Source organism: Trichomycterus rosablanca, chromosome 3 (assembly GCF_030014385.1).
Source record: "Trichomycterus rosablanca isolate fTriRos1 chromosome 3, fTriRos1.hap1, whole genome shotgun sequence".
Classification (NCBI taxonomy): Eukaryota; Metazoa; Chordata; class Actinopteri; order Siluriformes; family Trichomycteridae; genus Trichomycterus; species Trichomycterus rosablanca.
Window position 1 is genome coordinate 10,135,949 of NC_085990.1, and position 17,342 is coordinate 10,153,290.

Consider the following 17,342-nt stretch of genomic DNA (forward strand, 5'->3'; position numbering starts at 1 on the left):
GAAAATGTAAAAAAGGTGCATAAGTTTGTTTTCTGATGAGGATGTGTTATTTTTTACATAGAAAATCAGCAAAATGAACACCTAGGTGGCACAGCGAGATTTGCTGCTAGCACACCAGCCCCGAGATCACGAGCCCTCGGTTCAAAACTCGGCGTTGCCACCGGTCGGCTGGGCGCCATCTAGCGGACATAATTGGCAGTGCCTGCAGCAGACACGGTTAGCTAGGGGGCGGGATGTTCGGACTATATGCGTGGGGTCTGTGTAAGGACAATGATTGGCAGATAGAAAGGCACCTGTGCAGAGTGCATAGGTGAAAAAGGGTTTCACTAAGGGCTCCACCGACGTGTGAGCAGCAATATACCTGCCTCGTCTTCGCGATGACTATGCTAAATTGGGAGAAAATGGGAGAAAAATGCATAAATAAAATAGAAAAAAAAAAAAGAAAATCAGCAAAATGTGTTATTTGTTTTATGTTGGGTATTTTATACTGACCATGATATTTCCACAATAAGGTGAATATAGGTAAAAAATATAAAAAGCTAAAAAACGTACTACATTAGCATTCTGTGGGCAACCTATAAATCTGTAGACATGCTGTTATATATAAAACGTAACTGATTGTGTGCGGCGGCTCCATTAAGTCTAAGAGGTTAAAGAGTTTACATGCATAAAGGTGCAAAATAACCACAGTCAAAAAGACAATTAGATCAAATTGTTTAATGTATTTTTTTCAAATTCTCAGAGGAACTAGAGTTGCAAATGCTTGCAGACACGGCTTATTTGTTTTAGTATTTATGGTTTCTGGTCCCTGTCCCGAACTCCAGATGAGGCCCTGGACATTGACATGCTGCCATGTAAGATGGAATGTAGCAAAGCCCGTCTAACGGTACGGCCCATAAAAAAGCTGCCGAGAACACAGAACAAGCGGGAAACAAGAGTTTCACAACGTATTTTAGTAGGTGGGGAATTTTACTTTTCATTAATTTGGCCACAATGACTGATCCTTAGGAAAAGTACTCTCTATTACAATAGATTTCCTATTACAAAAGTGCTTTCACTGCTTCCTCTAACAACAGATTCAGTCCAAGGACTTCATTTAACGTTTATTACCCTGAGCACTTTTCCTTTCACGGGTACGGAGTTAGGTTTCACTTGTTTTCAAAATGTAAGACATTTAATAATCCTTAATGGGTTTTTTTTTATTAATAAAAGAATCCACATAAAATATTTGATTTACGAATGCATTCAAAAAGTGGATAATAGCTGCAGTAATCCAGTGCTATTCAAGGATTGTGTCAGGTCACTGCAGAATCAGAAATAAAATTCTGCTTTTATTTAGCCATGTGGTGGATGATACACATGCCAGGATTTTTTTCTTGGTGAGTCCTGACAGCAACAGGAACAGCAACTCTTATTCTTCTGTAATTAAATAAACTGTTGCACATCTTTAGTACCACCCAGTCTATTGGCAGAGGGGGTCTATGGGAACTGAAATAATACATTCACTAGGTAAACAGGGTGTTCATATACTTGAGTAGTGCTTATGTCATTTATTACGCTCGTCCACCACTGTTGAGACCCGGGGGTAGAATATTAACGATGCCACTGGCTGCTGGTCGGACATCTACACATGAATTGGTGTTCTACTCGGGCATTTCTGCCTTGAGCTTAGTGTGGAGTTTGCATGTTCTCCCTGTGCTCCAGTTTCATTCCACAAGTCCAAAGACAAGTCCAATCAGGTCAAGTGGAGCTACTGGAAATTAAGTGAGTGTGTGAATATCTATGTGCGTGTGTTTGCTCTGTGATGGACTGGTGACCTGTCCTGGGTGTTTCCTACCTTTTGCCTAATTATTCAGAGCCACTGTGACCTCGACCAGAATAAAGCAGTTGTAAGACAAAAAAAAAAGAATGAGCCATTATAAGCAACCTATTATAAGGTTTAATGGATTCTGCGGAGAACCGCAGTTATAAGGTATTATAAGTTGAATATTCATTAAAAAAAAAAACCCCGGTTTGAATCTCGGCTGTGCTACCGGTCGGCTGGGCGCCATCTACCGGGCATGATTGGCAGTGCCTGCAGCAGACACAAATTGGCCAACGTGTCTGCTGGGTGGGGAAATGACTGGACTAAGTGGGTGGGGTTATTAAATGCTGTGCAAGGACCCTGGTTAGCAGACTGAGGCACCTGTGCAGAAGCGCGGGCGTAAAAGAAGGGGTCCGCTAGGACTGCGCACGCATCGGAAGGCACATGAGCAGCAATATACCCTCCTCTAACGCAATCAGGGATCCACAGCAGCGGAAGACAAAGTAACTATGCTAAAATCAGTTGAAAAAGGGAGAAAATGCATAAATTAATAGAAAAAAAGCATTTCCTAATAGACATTTAAAGTTCTGGGTGGAACCCTGGGTGGAAAACTTTGAGCAAATTAAATATTGTGTGTTCAGTTAAATCCCCTGAGTCATGCTGTCTGTTCCCTCTGACTTACAACTGTAAATCCCACGTTTCCACAATGGTGAAGAAAATGTCAGGGATTAGCCAGCATAATGGACTTGTATCCTGTAGCCTAAAGCTCTCTTGTCTATTTTCTATCTGAAGAAACGCTACATGAGGACGTCCTGAGATTCCTGAACCGTCTGAAGTTATTGACTCACTTAACAAAAACCTATTCTTTGTGTGCAGTTTTTCGATATCAGCCTTATATCAATCGTCTGCGCGGATTAAGCCGGCTCGACGAAAGACAGTAATAATGGTGAAATTAAATGTTGAAAATAGTATCGGACTCATTCGAACATGTTTCCCAATAAATAATTTGTCAGAACAGCTTAAAATAACAGCTCACTATGATATTTCAACAGAGGATGAAACAAAATCTGCAAGCACTTAAGTCATCTTCAGCAATCTGTCATTAAAACCAAGCAGTCGATGACAAACAGCAATAAAATTTGCTGAGGTTTCTTTATAGTCTGAAGAGTCGCTGCCAGTACAGCAACTCCAAGCAGCTTCGATATTAGATGCAACAATTCCACAAGTGTCTCATTCTCTTTCACTGTGTACTGCACAAACATACCCAGCAAAGGTGTCGGTGAGAGTTTGGTCATTTTACTTCTAGTTTATAAGGTAAAAAAGGGGGAAAAAATGAACATTTTGAAAGGAAGAAGCACACTACATATTCTAAGCAGTAGAAATTTGGTGGTTATTGGCAATTCTATTTCCTCGCCTGCTCCCATTAGTGGTCGCCGGCGGATCATGATCTGCATTATTGATATTGGTTTTTATCCCGGATGTCCTTCCTGACACAACCCTCCCTATTTATCCGGGCTTGCACTACAATGCACTGGTTTATGCATCCTAGCGGCCAGGTACCTACAGGACAAGTCAGTGTCTCCAATTAGCCTGGCTGCATGTTTGTGTACCGTGGGAGGAAACCGGAGCTCCCAGAAGAAACCCATGCAGACACCCGGAGAACATGCAAACTCCGCACAGAAAGGACCCGGACCGCCCCACCTGGGGATCGAACCCAGGACCTTCTTGCTGTTGGGCGACAGTGCTACCCACTTAGCCACCATGCCAACTTTGGTGGTTATTGGCAATTACAGCTTCGAAAATACTAAGCTTTTTGCAGCATTGTGGTTTGCTTTTAATCATTCCTTTCGGCAGACTGTCTAAGGGTCCGTCTAACAGACTCTCAATTCTAAAACTCCTTTACAAATTTTTAATGGGATTCAGTTTAAGACAAGATAGTGATAAGACTTTATAGCTTCCCTTAGAGAAATTAACATGTTTGAGAAATTAACGTGCTCAGTGGGTAGCACTGTCGCCTCACAGCAAGAAGGTCCTGGGTTCGATCCCCAGGTGGGGTGGTCCGGGTCCTTTCTTTTCATGTTCTCCCCGTGTCCGTGTGGGTTTCGTCCAGGAGCTCCAGTTTCCTCCCACAGTCCAAAGACATGCAAGTGAGGTGAATTAGAGACACTAAATTGTCCATGACTGTGTTTGAACTGATGAATCTTGTGTAATGAGTAACTACCGTTCCTGATATGAATGTAAACAAAGTGTCAAACCTGATGTTAAAATCCTAACAAACAAACAAGAGAACCATGAAGAAAAAAGTTTAAACTTAAACATAAGCACAGACTTTAAGAGCTAACAGTTCCACAGAATAAACTGCACACACTGTCTGTTGAATTTACTACACTAAAAACTACCTTTTTGTAAAAGAAAAAAATAAAATCACATTCCTATTGGTAAATTTCCCACATTCAGTTTGGGAAACTGGCTAGGCCATGCAAACACTGTCCTTCCTTTTTTAGACTTATTCAGCCTTTCATTCTGCTTTGTCACGGTCTTGTTCAAATGCCAAGATTTACTTTCCTGTTCAATTCATTTAAGTTCTCCCTGGACATCTTCCATTCATGTAATTTCTTCAATGTCATGTCCCAGTAATATTTGCAGATGGGTTTTAATTCATGGCAGACCTGTTTTTTTATTCATCCTTCTATTTAAACAAATGTCCACTGACTGATAGGTGACAGTTTGGAAGTTTTTGTTCTCCATAATTTTAATGGGTGCAGTCAAATTTATGTGGAACAGAAGTTACCAAATGTTCTCAATTAGTCAGAGTAAAAGAACAGTTAAGAAACACTGCACCCATACAAGTGCATGCATGAACGTTTGATTCATGTACACAGAATCCTTGTTTTATTGAACATTCAAAATTATTTGCTGAATTAAACATAAAATATTAAATCTCCCAGACCTTTTTTCCAGTATTTTACCAGTATTTTTCCATTTTCAGCAAATAAACAGCCTTGTGCATTCATTTGTACAGACGTTTGTTTCCTACAGAGAATGGAAATTTATCAAAACATTGGAATCTGATCGGGGGTGTCCACACTTAATACCGTGTGTACTGTTTACCACTGAACTGCTTATATTAAGCTCATGGTGCATGAAATCTGGAAATTCAGCTCTGAAGGAATGTGCAGTCTCTGTAGTATGAGTGTTTCCACCCAGTTCTCCCTGTCTGCTGTCTCAAGACAGATGATGGAATGCCGTGATGACCGATTGCACTTAAGCTAATCCATCATACTTTAGCATTGCTGTGCAGATACTGTGCATCAAGCCAAATCATAAATCGTTACCCATTACAGTACCAGAGGGGAGTAAATGGATCAAACTGAAGCAAAAAGTGGAACTTATCCAGTCCAGATAAACACAGGAATGAAACTGACAGTTATCTTAGCAATCCCATGAACTGTCAAATCTAATTTAAATGTCTGTTATGGGTCCACTTACCGTAGAGATCAGCAGGGGGGCACAATTTACAAAATCATGCCCATCTGCCATGCCATTAAGGCCAACATGGGACATGGAGGCGCATATGATTTACTGTATTGATTCCTGTAATAGTGAATCTCGGCGCCTAATTGAGCTGTAATTCCTTCCAGCTGGAGGACCTACTATGTAATTACATTTTATTCCTCAGTGCTACACTTGACAGTCTTTTTACCTTGGGACCAACAGATAACCAAACTGAACCTCTCTGAATTTGGACACATTAAGAGAAAACCAGTTCATTGGAAAAGACAATTATACCTGACTGTAAAAGAGTAAGAGAATGGCCAGCAACAATTAAAGAAACAGCAAACGAGCCATTAAGCCTGAAGACCCAATCAGAAGACAATCAGTCCATATGGTATAACCACAAGACTAAATTGATTTGATGGCACTAAATATTAATTACAATTAAGGTGGGTGCTCGAGTGGCATTAGCCCACCACCTCTGAGATCTAGAGCTCTTGAGTTTCAATACCAGGCGATGCTGTCAACCTGGCTGAGTGCCCGATAAATACAATAAAATACAATTGGCTGTATCTAAGAGAAGACGGTAAACAGGGTTGAGGATTGGTTAAGGCTCTTGCCTTAAACTGACAGTCTGAACCGCTTGGAATTTTAATATCCCTGACCTATAGCGTGGTTGAATGGCTGCATAAATAAATATATGGTAAGACATTTGTTTTTTCGTGACACAGAATTCTGGTAGATTAGCACAAAGAGACAAAAATATCAGTCATGGCTCAGTGTTTCCCACAAAAACAATCAAACCGTCTCCTTTCAGTAACCTTCCGAGTCACAATAAACAGTGTCAGAAAGCTACATGAGAACATTTCATTGAGGGCGAAATCATAAAATAAAAAAATAGCTCGAGCGCAGTAAAGTGATTAGCCGACTGGCCACCGTTGCATGGTTCTGCTTCACGCATGCCTTTGGCATAACGGTTGTAAAGCCACTGGATGTTCTGCAAGCAATTTGCGGCATGACATTACTTCCAGTCTTATAAATGTCTCTGCTCAGGCAGTGTGAATCACCCGGAGAACGCCGGAGAAATAAAAAGCGCGGCCATTAAACCACATGTAAACAATTAGTCCCAGCGATAATAGCCCCGCGCCAAGCCCTAGTCATCGTGTATGTTGAGTCGGCCACAAGCGCTAACGGGTACCACTCAAAACGAAAGCTCCAGGGAAATAAGCAGTGGGAGCATTTATGGAGCTTTTATACGGTGTGTGTTCTGCATCCTGCTCAGGATTAGAACTCCCGGACACCCTACTGGGGTTAGAGGTTTACCAGATCTGACCACTTTTTCCATTGATGAGCAGAAAAGAATGAAACAGGGGAATGCAGTTTATGAGAGCGACGTGCCAAACCGCGTGTGGCCTGCTTTAACAGTGACTCTCAAACCTTAACCCAGGATTCTCCAGAAGGGCTTAATGGACTTGTGATTAGGATTGATGGAGCAAACAAGACCTCACAGGTAGGCGTGAAATCCCACCTGATGGGACAATCAGTGTCTATAGACTCTACTTGTGATTCATCAGGATGTGTAATAGCTTTAGGGATGAATAAATTGAAATCATAAAAGACATATCAGGTAGAATTAAGCGTTTATAGGCTAAACTGCAAAAACATTGGGACGATTTGTTTACTTTATCTTGTTGGATCCCAGCATGAGCAGGCTAGTGTAATTTACTGCTGTGCCACCCGAGAGACCTTTTTATTTTTATAATTATAATTATAATTTTTTTTTTTTTCTGTTTATTCACCGCTTTATCCTGGTCAGGGTCATAGTGGGTTTAGTTTTCTTAGAATCACTGGGTGCAATGCAGTAACACACCCAGGACTGGATGCCAGTTCGTCGTGGGACCTCAGCCATCTGTTCCCCCCAGCATAACCCATAATGTATGAAGATGTCCAACTGACCGACAGCACCTCTGGGAATTTGAACCCAGGATCCAATAGTGGGTTAGTGTGAACCGCTGTGCCACCCGAGTGCACATTTTTTATATTTTTGTTACAATTATTAAGCATTAGTGCTCTATGGAATACATAATCTTGTGTGTGTGTGTGTGTGTGTGCGTGTGCATGTGTGTAAATGAGGGGATTTCCTAATATTATACAAATAATAACTTATAATTTTATAAACAGAATTTTTCTCTGTTGTATGTATCTACATATGATTAATCATTAAACATCATAAAACTGCAGTACTTTTAAAAAACAAGACACTTATTTTAATTGAAACTCTGCCAAAACCACCCAAATCATACCATCTGTACTAACTTTTGTTTTGTGGTTCAGTAAGTAGACAAAGTGGTGGTAAAAATGTGCAACACTGATTGCAATGACCACGCCTGATCTCTGTAATCAAGACTCTTGATTTGTTTACAAATCCTTACCAGTAAAACGGGCTTTTACTAGCAAAGCAACTAATAACAATACATTTTCAATATTGAACTTTCCATTATCCACATTTTTTAATTGTATTGACCTAAATAAAATGACCCAGATGCACATTCTTTAACTTGTGAAGAGTTGAAGAAACTGGTGTGCTCTGGACAGTGTTGTTTGACAGCTTGACAGTGAAGTGATAAGGTCTGGTAAACAAACTGGAAGCTAAGGTTCAACCTCATTCACTGGACCACTGTGTTGCTTTCTACAGTTGCAGCCATGAGTGGACATGAGTTCTTCAGGAAGAGAGCATTTCTATTTCTAATTCTTTGCTGTGTTTCGTCTGGATTTGCCTTGGATGTTTGTTCCAACACCATCATACCTGGATCTAAAGGTATTTATTGATTTCATTGTAATCATAAGTGAAAGAAATGCGAAGACATCTTTAGTTCCTCCGAACTGCCTGCTAAGGATGAGTTAGCAGGCTAAACTGTTAGCTGTATTTTTCAAGCAGTGTTGAATAAATCTTGTATAATTTTTAAATATTTCCCCTACTTAGTTACAGATAGTTACAGATAAAAGAAATCACATTACAGTCATGCATCTTTGTACGTTGTTTCTGGCCAATACCACTGGCCCACCGCTTGCTGCTACTGTAGCTCATATAACAGCAACCCTGCTGGCAATCCCTACAGCACACTTTATTAAAGCCTCATTCCGTCATTTCCAGCCTCGCCATCTCAGCAAAAACAACCATGTGAAACCAACTCCAGGCTTCTTTGGCAAGTTGTTATTCCAGTTTCACAAGATTGTCGCTGTCCATACAGATTTTCTTCAGTTTTGCATGGTGGCAGAGGTGGCAAACTCAGCCTCAGATCAAATGACCATCTGTATTTAAACAGCTGCAACAAGATGCAGGCGTTTGTTTGGGTACGACCCATTTCAGACAGTTGTGTCGTTACCCTAATGTAATTACGGATGACTAGCTTTCACATCTCTCTTTGTGACAGGTGACCAGGGTGAGGTGGGAGACACAGGTGACGGGGGACGAATAGGGAAAACCGGGCCGCTTGGAGAAACAGGTCAGTTTAACGTTTTGCCTTGCTGTTAGACCAAGTAAATCATTAAGAGATTAAGGGGAAGTTGTTCAAAAGCTAGCTATACACAAGCTTCACAAGGCTGTATCTAGTTTATACACCATTTGGCACTTCATCCTTTATACAAAAGTGTTTGGACACCTGACCATGAGCTTGTTGGACATCTCAGTTCCAAGACCAATGGTATTAAAAGAGGGTGACCTCTATGTGATCTTTTCAGCTATAACAACAGCCACTCTTCTGAGAAGGTTTCTCACAAGTCTTGAAGTATGTCTGTGGGAATTTGAGCCCATTCAGTTAAAAGAGGATTTGTAAAGCTGGGCACTGATGTTGGTCAAGAAAGCCTCAACTGATGTTTCAGTTTATTCAAAAGCTGCTCAGTGAGGCTAAGGTCAGGACTCTGCAGGCGATAGTGGCTCAGTGGTTATGATATTTGACTATTTACCAGAAGGTTGTGGGCTCAAGCCCCACACATGCTAAGTTTGAAACCCGTAGGGCAGGTTTATGTATTTTATATGTTTTTGGACACCTGCATTTAAATATAAACAAAAGTATAAAGGTGCTGTTCAGACAGGAAGCAGGCGATTCATATTTTGGATTGTTTTATTCGAACCAAAGTGGATCTACTTGAAATCCACATGCCAAGCAGAACAACACATACACCCATGTTTCAGACTGACAGGGCCAAATTTGGTTTGACAATCATAATATAATTTTTGCACCTTAATCCTACCAGCAGGTGAAAAGCAGGACAGAGATAGGAATGATTTATCAAGTACTAAAATTTAAAATGACACATGCAGTAGTTTTTGTTAGTTAGAAAATGCAAACTCTTGTCTCAATCTGAGAGAGTAGATGTGTCTTGTGTCATCTGTGTATCATCTGTCTCACTATTTTAATTTTGCAATGGGAGTGTTTGTAAAGGTGTAAAGATGTTTCTTCACTTGGTCCATGGTCTCAATTCTGTACTCAGTTTTGGACATTTTTCCTCTTTCAGTTTTTTGTGCCTCCATAAAGACATGGTTTGGTAAATTTGGTGTGAAGGAACTCTAGTGGCCTGCGCAGAGCTTAGAATGTCTATTGCGAGCCAGGCCACTCTAAGTCTGTATCCACTGTAGTTTGTGTAATGTGCAGTTTTGGGGTGAATTAAAACTGAAGGAATTTTCTATTTAAACAAATGAAAAAAACAACATTTAGGCTGCCTGCCCTAAACATACAATAGCAAGGACGACTATTAGCTAGAGATGGAATCTGAGATGAGTATACTGGGAGCAGATGGGGAAAAAAGAATTAAAGAATTTAATCCATTTCACACAAGGCAGGATTTTGTAAAAAAAAAAAAAAAAAAAAAAACAAGCCACTGCGTTATAGCTTGGCATTGTCCCATAAACAATACCTTTTGCCAAAAATATTATCAAAATAAAATTATAAGTTAATAATACATTATTTTATCTGTCATACCGGTAAAACATTGGAATAAATGAGACACGTGTAATGACAGTGTAATAGCTTCTCTGAAACGATTCTCCTAAACTGCTATAGAAACATTTTTGGTAGAAAAGAAATGACCAAATCTCCACACTGGTCTCCTCTGAGCCTGAAGCAAACTGTGTTACCTAGAGTCTGCTGTTTGATGTGTCTGCCCGCAACTGGGCACAGGCACAAGCTAGCTGGCACTCAGGCTTGCCAAACCACTTAAGGAAAGTAACGTCAGAGGTAGACAGACATGTTAATTGTGGCCAAGGCCCCCTTTCTCCCCAAAAATACACGTCAGAGAAACAGAGAGGGGAAAATGAGACCAAAAAATGAAAGTCTGAGAAGGGTCTGAAGATGAGAAAGAGAAACACTGGCCTGCTTTTTCACTTACAACCACAATAGTATTAAGGTCAAAAATATCTGCCATACAACTTTGCATTCATGTTTAGTGATACTAAACAGAACATGTCAGTAACTACTTTACAGGAAATATCATTCTGCTACGAGCAATACAGTGCAACAGAATACATTTCCAAAAGCTGTCTGTTCCAAATCACAACTGATGGAATCTGTAAAGAAACAATTATGGAATTGGAGACATTTAAGCTGGTCAAACCATAGGAGATCTTACAGTAATCCTCTTTCTTAGCTTAGGAAATGCTTATCCCAGTTCAAATACAAGCATTCCTTTACTATTGCACCTCCAAAAGTGAAAAATTTAAATGTTTGATGTGTTGCGGTGGGGTGTTTAAAGACAAATATAATTTAAAACATTGAGCTTGCTTCCTGCTTTTACAAATAATTAACAAACAGTAAACTCCTTAAACATTTCACCATTAAGTAGTAGCCTTAAAAAGATTGAGACTTCATGCACAAACTAACCTACATTACAGCCTTAAGAGCCTCCAGTGTAATCAGGGTCTCATCACTGGCTACAGTTAATCAATAGAAATTAAAGTTCTATTATATGTTTATGATTGACTAATTTGGAAGAGCTTGTATTTGGTGGATTATCTAGCTTTACTCAATCAGATTGTTGCTTATTGGCATGGCTAAATGATCACAGTGGCTACAGGTTGGTGTCTATATAGACTATAGACAGTATAGACTAACAACACAGCATATTTGATTGGATTTCTTTTTTTCTTAAAGGAAATGCATGAACAAGAGCTGCTTAAAAACTTTTTAATGTCTGGATTAATGTAAATCTTGCTAAACCCGACCACAAGTTAGCACTACTTGCATTACTAGTTGGGAAGACTTTTTATTGGCTATTCTTTTTAATAGTTTTTATACTTAGATCACGACAGAAATGTGAAGTCCTAGATCCTAAAACTTGTAAAGTTTTCAGTTTCCTGATTGCATGTAAATCTGTCCTGTTTCTGTCTAATTTTAAGAAATTGTTCTATATTTGTTGTTCTCTCTCATAATTTAGCTAATTTTTAATGAACTGTCTTATGCTGCTCTCTTTGTTTTTATCTTAATTATTCTTGATGTTGATGTACTATTTTGATTTTGTACTATGATTTGTATGGTGTATGTACGTATTTGTTTTGATTATTTGTCTTATGTAAAGCGTCTTTGAGTATCTTGAAAAGCGCTATATAAATAAAATGTATTATTATTATTATTATTATGTTGCTGGTGATTAATGGAAGCAAATTATTTTATGCAAAATAGCCATGATTAACATCTGCAACTGGCTATGAGCAACCAATATGCTTTAATTAATTAATAAATCATCATGCTTTGCACCAAAAGCACAGATTAAACCTGAATCCCAGTCACTAAGCTAGTTACTAATACCAAAGAGTTAGATTACATTTTAAGGCAGTCACACATTAAATACAGTAAACTAGGACTCAAGGCTGTTTAGACCAACTCCAGCTATTTGTCAGCTATTTGGCTAAAGGTCTACTGATAACCTCATGTTCTTTCTTGCAGGCTTAACAGGAGAAATGGGACAGAAGGGGGATTCTGGTCGATTAGGTAAAACTGGCCCTGAAGGAGAACAAGGTGACCAAGCTTGATCCAGAGGTCATTTGTATTTGAATAATGTGATGTACTGTTGTGAGCAAATTAGTTGTACTTGGGAAATATTGTGATGTTCAATAATAGGAATTCTTTTCATCACAGGCCCATACTTTGCCAGTTCTTTATTAATTGTATTATTCATCCCTGCTCTTTTTTAACAGATCGGTCTGGGGATTCACTTTTTTTAGACACTCACCAACACCTGATCTCAATAAAAGGTTTAATGGCTAGGAATACTTGGGAGCTGAATAGAGCATGATTGCCTGTTGGCTCGAGCAGAATGTTAACTTTCTTTGAAATGAATTCCAATAACAGCTTTACAGTATCAACAGTGAGCTATAATTAGCTTTTAAGAGATGAGACAGGTAAAGAAGTGGGATGATTGCACAAGAGGGCACAATCTCAGTTCTGGTATAAACAGATTCTTCAATCACAAGATCTTTGCAGAAAGACCAGCCCTTAATCCTAACCATAGTTCTAATTAGAAACCATAAAGCCAAATCTTCACTGTGACTCTAAGATGAACCCCTAAATACTAAGTGCATACACTTTCTATGCACCTAATGTAAACACTTAACTTCTGTAGGACCCTACATTGTGTCAACCACACACTTTGCAAAAAAATGAGTCTCCTGGTGGAAAACAGGATCTAGAGAACATCAGTCTAACTTATTTAAACACATATTAATCAGCTGGATGTCAACTTTACTAACTGCATAACACACAGTAGTAATGAATAATGTTTAGTCTAAGAAAGTGTTTGTTTATACACACCCACATTCTAAAACATCACTTATAGCTCTGCTTTTTAGCACTTACACAGCGGTTTTGTAGGTGCTTGGTTTTCTCATTATCGAATAAGACAGTAGGATAAAATTACGCCTCATGGGTTTTTTTATCCAAGTTTTTTACTCAAATGTGAAAATGATCATGGAACGTAAAAGCCAGAAACTCGAGTGAACAGCCAAACATCACAAAAACTTTTCACACTTGATTAAGGTTTAAAAAAAATAGAAAGGCACAAAAAATGTAAAAGAATGAATATAAATCATGATGTAAGGAGCTGTGTGATAAATGAGCTGCGTGCACCCAGCATTTGTATATCACTGAATGACCATCACTTTTACATTTACATTTAGCAGACGCTTTTATCCAAAGCGACTTGCAGTATACAGTCTAAGGGTTAAGGGCCTTGCTCAAGGGCCCAGCAGTGGCAACCTGGCAGTGGTGGGGTTTGAACCAGCAACCCCCTGCTTACTAGTCCAGTACCTTAACCGCTAGGCTACAACTGCCCAACTTTAGCTTGTAAAATTCTAATACCCAACTGCAAGATGAAGAGACATATAAAGAAGAATATAATCCTAGAATGTTATATACATGTTATATATATAGAATGTTATATACAGGGCCAGTGATAGCTCAGTGGTTAAGGTACTGGACTAGTAAACAGAAGGTTGCCGGTTCAAGCCCCACCACCACCAAGTTGCCACTGTTGGGTCCCTGAGCAAGGCCCTTAACCCTCAATTGCTCATTGTGTAAGTCGCTTTGAATAAAAGCGTCTGCTAAATGCTGAAAATGTAAATGTACATTAGATTACATTACAGAATATGCTCCAGTGCATGAAGCGTGAATGACTGTAATGCCCAAAATCTAAAAATATAATAAAAAGATTAACATTAAAAACAAAAATCAAATAGTTTTTTTAATGATTTGCGTTGGGCTGTTTTGCAGGATTCCTTCAAAGTCATTTTATTCTATATTGTGAATGCACTGTTTAACTCTTAATGTATTTATTTACAAGTGCAAAGTACAAGTGTACCAAATAGTAAATCCTGAAGTTTAACTGTCAGTATGTAAGTCATGCTCCCTCCCAAGCAAAATAGCTGAAAACCTTTTGTAAGGTTTAAAATTCAAATTGTGATACTTTTGAGAAGTTCTTCCCACCACATACACTCACTTACTACATGTATTATTCATCCCTACCAGTTTATTTGAAACAGATCAGTTAATAAGATGGTTGTCAAGTATTTAATAAGTAAAAACAAATGGTTCATAGCAGTGCTAATGTTTGATTTCACTGAACTTGGCACACATGCTAGCTAATGATTAGATTTCAAAAAGAAAAAAAGAAGTTCTGATTCCGGAAAGTTCTTTCATCATCCACCTGGCCTTAAAAGTCTTTAATATATTCTCTTTTTTATCAACCACTTTATCCTGGTCAGGTTCACTGTAGGCCCAATTTCACTGGGAAACACTCTCTCCACCCCCAGACATAGCCAATCATGTCTTTGTAGATGCCTGGCTGGCTGATTCGAGATTCGAACCCTAAAATCAGAGGTGGTGGGCTAGCGTAATTTGGTTTCTAACAATGTAAGGCAAAGTCTTATTTAAAAATGTACAAAGATATCAAAAACTCATGGAAGGAAGAAAAACCTCTCTAGTACAAACCTTTATGGTATGAGCTGGTCAGACATTGTAATTCTGGACAAATGTTTTTGGCATGCAGTGTGATTAAGAAATAGTCATATTTTTTCTTAAATATGATCTAAGCTAGTGCTGTAGCTCAACCAGAGAACAAAAAAGACACATTGGACAGCAAACAGGGCCTGGCTGATTGACTAGATTTAAGATAATTTTCCACTTTTCTCAAATGTAGTCTTTCAGCCAAGACATGTCTGGAGTGTCATTTTCACATTAATGCTTGCTTAACCAGAAAACAGCAGTCAGCTCTCAGACAGCCTTCAGTTCTAACTGTGTCCTTGAACCATTTTGGGTATTGTGTGCATCGTGTTTCATTAGTTCTTACTCTCAGAGAGAAAACAGACTCGCTGAAAGTAAGACAGCAAAGAGAAACACCATGCTACCATGCTAAACATTGCTGCTTTAATCCACTGCTTCCATCTAGTGGGCATTTCTTCATATAAAATCCCATTTAAACATAATTTTACTAGATTTGCACCATGTTTTAAAAGGTAACGACTTAAGAACCACCACTGACCAAACTGAAGCCACTGAACTGGCTGATATTAAATTTTACAAACAATTTTTTGTTGTACTTCTTATTTTCATTGCCTACCTTAGCTTACAACACACATGGTGTAAGCAACGATGCAGTACCACACCCTACCACAGAAGTATCACTGTTGTGCCAAGAAATGTCCACCATTTAAATAATATCTATTCAGTTGTGTTCTTGCATGGACAGGATATGGAAAGAAGGGTGATCAGTTTTGCATTGCAGCAAATGTTTAATTTGCATACTGTATAACTTCAAGTGCACCAATATAGAGATTAGAAAAGGTAGACTGTATGTACCTGTGAAAAAGTGAATATATTATGTTGTATAATACACAAGACTGTTTTACAGGGCAGAAAGGAGAACATGGAATGACTGGGCCCTCAGGTTTGAAGGGCAAACCAGGTAAACCTGAACCATATGTTTTTAAACATTTTATAATTTAAACAGTCCAAATAGTATTTTATTCCAGTTATCATGTTGTATAAAGACACAGTCAGTTCGCCATTAGCTTTGCTGAGTTTTGAACCTGGGTCTCAGCATTGGTGGGCTAGTGTAATAGACCGCTGCGCCACCCAAGTGGCCACATTACACTGGTCATTATTCTTTTTGAGGACTGTATTTTGTTTTGTGCGCTTTTGTTTTAGTTGAAATCACACATAATGTTTTAAGCTGGCTGCTTGGTTGCTGGCTCAGATCTTTTGACTCGCTCTGTAAGAATGATGAATAATGAATGATTGATGTGTGACAGGCTCGACGTGTGACTGTGGAAGGTACAGGAGGGTTGTTGGACAAATGGACATCAACATAAGCAAACTGAAAAGTGCTGTAAAGTTTGTTAAACATGGTAAGCAGGTACTACAAAGTTGAAACAGATGCTATCGATAAAATAAATAATGCCAGTCATCAATTAATTAAATTGCTAATCAACTGTTTAGTCCAGAGAACCCAACAGTAGAGTAAAAATAATCTGACAGCATTTTTTCCTCAGTTGTTTTGGGAGTTAAAGAGACAGAGGAGAGGTTGTTCCTGCTGGTGAAGGAGGAGAGAAAATACCGTGATGCTCTGATGAACTGCAGGCTGAGAGGAGGAACGCTGGCAATGCCCGAGAGTGAAAATGCTACTGCACTGCTGGGCAACTACATCAGCGATGCTGGTCTCACCCAAGTGCTTGTGGGAAGACCACTGGCACAGGAGGGAGGAGAAGAGTCACTTGTAAAAAATGCTACAGCTTTAGGAACCAGCTGTGCACAGATGGCATCTAACGGAGCACTGAGTCAGGTGGAGTGTGACGTTGCAAAATATTACATCTGCGAGTTTAACAAAAATAAATAATGTGGAAGATTTTTTATGGGGTGGGGATTTCTACTGTTTTAGTCTTATATTGTTTCATTGATTGATAAATAAAGGTTTTTTATCTTTACATTGTATATAATTTTTTTTATATTATAAGAGCACATAAAGTTCACATTCAAGCACAATAAGAATAAACATTGTACTGCAGTAAAATAAATAAAATAACAAATTTAACAATATGTTCAGCATATTTTTACCACTAAATCAACACAGCCAAAAGTGCAGTTCTACATACTTTCCTTTCCAGAAAACACAAGCTCATTTTGGTGGCATGCAGGACTCACTTTCTTAACCGCTTATCCAATCAGGGTCACGGGGGGTGCTGGAGCCTATCCCAGCTTTTCAATGGGCGCAAGGCACACAGTAAAACCCTGGACAGGGCGCCAGTCCATCGCAGGGCAGACACACATACACACACCTATTCACCTATAGGGCAATTCATTGTCTCCAATTAACCTGACTGCATGTTTTTGGACTATGGGAGGAAACCGGAGCTCCTGGAGGAAACCCACACAGACACGGGGAGAACATGCAAACTCTGCACAGAAAGGACCCGGACCACCCGTCTGGGGATTGAACCCAGGACCTTCTTGCTGTGAGGCGACAGTGCTACCCACCGAGCCGCCTGGCATGCAGTACT

General features: G+C 39.2%; 1 protein-coding gene across 1 annotated transcript; it reads left to right on the forward strand.

Moving 5' to 3' along the window:
- The first annotated feature begins 7,980 nt into the window (after positions 1 to 7,980).
- colec10 (collectin sub-family member 10 (C-type lectin)) lies at positions 7,981 to 16,769 on the forward strand. The gene is made up of 6 exons (XM_062991817.1): positions 7,981 to 8,117; positions 8,734 to 8,805; positions 12,241 to 12,312; positions 15,698 to 15,751; positions 16,098 to 16,193; positions 16,338 to 16,769. The coding sequence occupies exons 1-6, from the start codon at positions 8,003 to 8,005 to the stop codon at positions 16,679 to 16,681; spliced, it is 753 nt and encodes a 250-aa protein (XP_062847887.1). The 5' UTR covers positions 7,981 to 8,002; the 3' UTR covers positions 16,682 to 16,769.
- The last annotated feature ends 573 nt before the right edge of the window (positions 16,770 to 17,342 follow it).

Excerpts from the sequence above, each read along its gene's own strand:
- colec10 (XM_062991817.1), top strand. The coding sequence starts at position 8,003 with ATGAGTGGACATGAGTTCTTCAGGAAGAGAGCATTTCTATTTCTAATT. Across the intron at positions 15,752-16,097 it reads AGGTTTGAAGGGCAAACCAG|GCTCGACGTGTGACTGTGGA; the intron begins GTAAACCTGAAC and ends GATGTGTGACAG. Across the intron at positions 16,194-16,337 it reads TGTAAAGTTTGTTAAACATG|TTGTTTTGGGAGTTAAAGAG; the intron begins GTAAGCAGGTAC and ends TTTTTTCCTCAG.